This window comes from Triticum urartu, chromosome 3A (assembly GCF_056163025.1).
Source record: "Triticum urartu cultivar PI428250 chromosome 3A, HENAU_Tu73, whole genome shotgun sequence".
NCBI classification, from domain to species: domain Eukaryota; kingdom Viridiplantae; phylum Streptophyta; class Magnoliopsida; order Poales; family Poaceae; genus Triticum; species Triticum urartu.
The window spans coordinates 473,533,297-473,536,425 of NC_141875.1; the positions used below are offsets into that span (position 1 = coordinate 473,533,297).

Here is a 3,129-nt window from a genome sequence, read left to right on the forward strand (position 1 = left end):
TCCACAGGCACGAATGATACGGATGGGCGCGTGAATGAATGGGTGCATCGTGAGAAGTGAGAACCAGCTGTGTGTGGCGTATCGTATCTAATCCATGGCTCCATGCATGTATAAGAATAACGCCACCAATATCATAGACTAGTAGCAAAGCGAGACATGCTGCTGATATTTTTCTCCATACGCTAGCCAACGGTGTGGAGCCGAGCATGGACATGGTGGTGGTGGTGGTCATTTTTACGACTACAGTTGTGCGCAAGTGGGGGCAGCCTCTCGCAACTCAACTATTCTGATTCCATCTGCCTGCCTATAAATTCCCCGAGCCGCGGGCACTGCAGATGCCAAGCCACCCAACCTGCTAACCAAGCAAAGCAGAGCAGCTCGGAGAGGAGGCCAGAGGATACTGTCTGTCTGAAACCCAAAGGTAAGTTCATCACAATCTGCTTGCATGGTTTGGCTCTGAAATGGGTGGTGTGCGTGCAAATAGCATTGTCTGCACCCATGGGTGGTGATGCCAGACAGCTAGACTAGAGGATGGCTTTCCGCTCCGCATTCGTTCAGTTACTTAGTGTTTATCCACTTCTCCCGCATGTGTTCAATCAAGAACCTTCCATTTCTGAAACGAAGAGCTGAAAAGAGAGGCTTTTTGCACATGGAAATGCCTGTTAGCAAAGTGGGCATGCTTTCAGGAACTACCCATTTCCATTTGTCCATTCAGGCATGGGAATGTCGTCCTTTCCTAATAGCAAGAACAAAATCTTGCTTAGAAAAAGCATGGATATGTCTCTGAGTTGCGACCATGCCTGCATAGGAGTCAGTCATGGTAGACAGGGTACCAGTTGAGCACCAAAGGTGTCGGTTGACTCAGGTTTTCGGCCACTTGTTGGCGAGGGAACATGGCGCACAAATTTATTTCTCCCATTTTTTCTTTTTATATATTCCAAAAGGAAAAGGTTTTCACCAGTACTCTTGTTTTGCTGCTTGCAGCACCTTTTCTCTCTGTCGCCACACTTTCACTTGGTTTCACCTGATGATGGTCAAATCTAGGGCCATGCATGATATGATAACAGCGAATCGCAGACTCATGTACTCAAAGCTTGACAGTATTGTACTTTTATCTGAACCTGGCTTCTCAATCAGTCACACCAAACCCAGCCAAAAAGGATATCTCAGTTAGACATATCACGCTCTCTTTGGGCAAAGCGGCCTAAACAGATGCCTCGAGAATATTTGTTTGTTTACACCTACACCGTGGGCAGGGGCAGGGTAATAATTTGTGCAAAATGAGGATGTACTACACAATTAACCAGAGTTCTGACCGTGTATATTACATGACCGCAGGAAAGAAGGCAACCAATTCTCGAGACTTGAGATCGAGCTTGTCCACTACCACACAGTAGCCGGCAATGGCTTCCTCTTTGCTCCACTGCTCCGACAAGCTCCCGTTCATGGACGTGGAGACCATCCTCCACATGAAAGAAGGCCTCGACGAGAGCAGCTACGCGCAGAACTCCTCGCTCCAGAAGAGGGGTATGGACACCCTCAAGAGCCTCATCGTCAACTCGGCGACGGACGTGTACATCTCCCAGATGCCGGAGAGGTTCACGGTGGCCGACCTCGGCTGCTCCTCGGGCCCCAACGCGCTCTGCCTGGTGGAGGACATCATCGGGGGCGTCGGCAAGGTCTGCTGCCGGTCGTCGCAGCCGCCGCCCGAGTTCTCGGTGCTCCTCAACGACCTCCCGACCAACGACTTCAACACCATCTTCTTCAGCCTGCCGGAGTTCACCCACAGGCTCAAGTCCGCCGCCAAGTCCGACGAGTGGGGCCGGCCGATGGTGTTCCTGTCCGGCGTGCCCGGGTCCTTCTACGGGAGGCTGTTCCCGAGGACCAGCGTGCACTTCATCTGCTCCTGCTCCAGCCTGCACTGGCTCTCCCAGGTCCCGCCGGGCCTCTTCGACGAGGCCAAGGCGCCGATCAACAAGGGCAAGATGTACATATCGAGCACGAGCCCGCCCGCCGTGTCCGTGGCCTACCGGAGGCAGTTCCAGAGGGACTTCAGCCTGTTCCTCAAGTCGCGCGCCGCCGAGGTCTTCCCCGGCGGCCGGATGGTGCTGGCCATGCTGGGCAGGCAGAGCGACGAGTGCGTGGACAGGAGGACGACCTTCCTGTGGGAGCTCCTCTCGGAGTCCTTCGCGGCGCTCGTGGCGCAGGGGCTGGTGGAGCAGGACAAGGTGGACGCGTACAACGTGCCGTTCTACGCGCCGTCGCTGCAGGAGATGGAGGTGGAGGTGCGGCTGGAGGGGTCCTTCAGCCTCGACTACGTGCAGACGTACGAGATCAACCTGAGCAGCAGCGGCGACGCCAAGGAGGACGGCAGGACGGTGTCCATGGCGATCAGGGCCATCCAGGAGTCCATGCTCAGCCACCACTTCGGCCCGGACATCGTCGACGCGCTCTTCCACAAGTACACGCAGCTGGTCACCGAGTCCATGGAGAGGGAAGAGGTCAAGAGTGTCCAGATAGGGGTAGTCCTCACCAGGTTGTGACTCGAGTCTGTCTACTGACTGTATTTTTCTTTAGCAAGTTTAGGTTTGACTCTGTTCTATTGTCATATTCAGTATTGTTTAGTAGTAGTAATTGGCAGCAAAAGTCACATTTATCATGGGAATGTGTGCATCCTTTGTCTCTTCAGCTTTACGCCATGTATCAAGTTTAGCTTAGAATCTCGAATAGGAGTATCATTTCTAAACCCAGGCTTAGCTCCACACGGTTAAAAAAAATCACACAAAATACAAAAGAAAAAAAAAATCCAATTTTTGCTCTGAATTCCAGATCATTTTGACATATGAGTAGCTCTCAGAAAAAAGACAAATTTAGGTTAAAACAGTACATGAACAGTAAACGTTTTACATATCCTAAATTTGTGTTTTTGCCGAGAGTTACTTAGATGTCCAAATGATCTAGAACTTGGAGCGCACCTCACGCATCAAATTATCTACCATAGAAACAATTAGATTTCTTTTTGTTTTTTCAAGTATTTGTTTTGAATTTTTTTTCTTCATCACAGGTGCAAATGAGTCTGGGCACCGAATCGCTGCTCTCTTTGACTCTGTTCTATTGTCATATTAAGTA

General features: G+C 50.9%; 1 protein-coding gene across 1 annotated transcript; it reads left to right on the plus strand.

Annotated features, from left to right (window-relative positions):
* The first annotated feature begins 266 nt into the window (after window positions 1–266).
* Window positions 267–2,659, plus strand: LOC125544421 (putative methyltransferase TCM_000336). The gene is made up of 2 exons (XM_048708114.2): window positions 267–421; window positions 1,339–2,659. The coding sequence occupies exon 2, from the start codon at window positions 1,404–1,406 to the stop codon at window positions 2,541–2,543; it is 1,140 nt and encodes a 379-aa protein (XP_048564071.1). The 5' UTR covers window positions 267–421; window positions 1,339–1,403; the 3' UTR covers window positions 2,544–2,659.
* The last annotated feature ends 470 nt before the right edge of the window (window positions 2,660–3,129 follow it).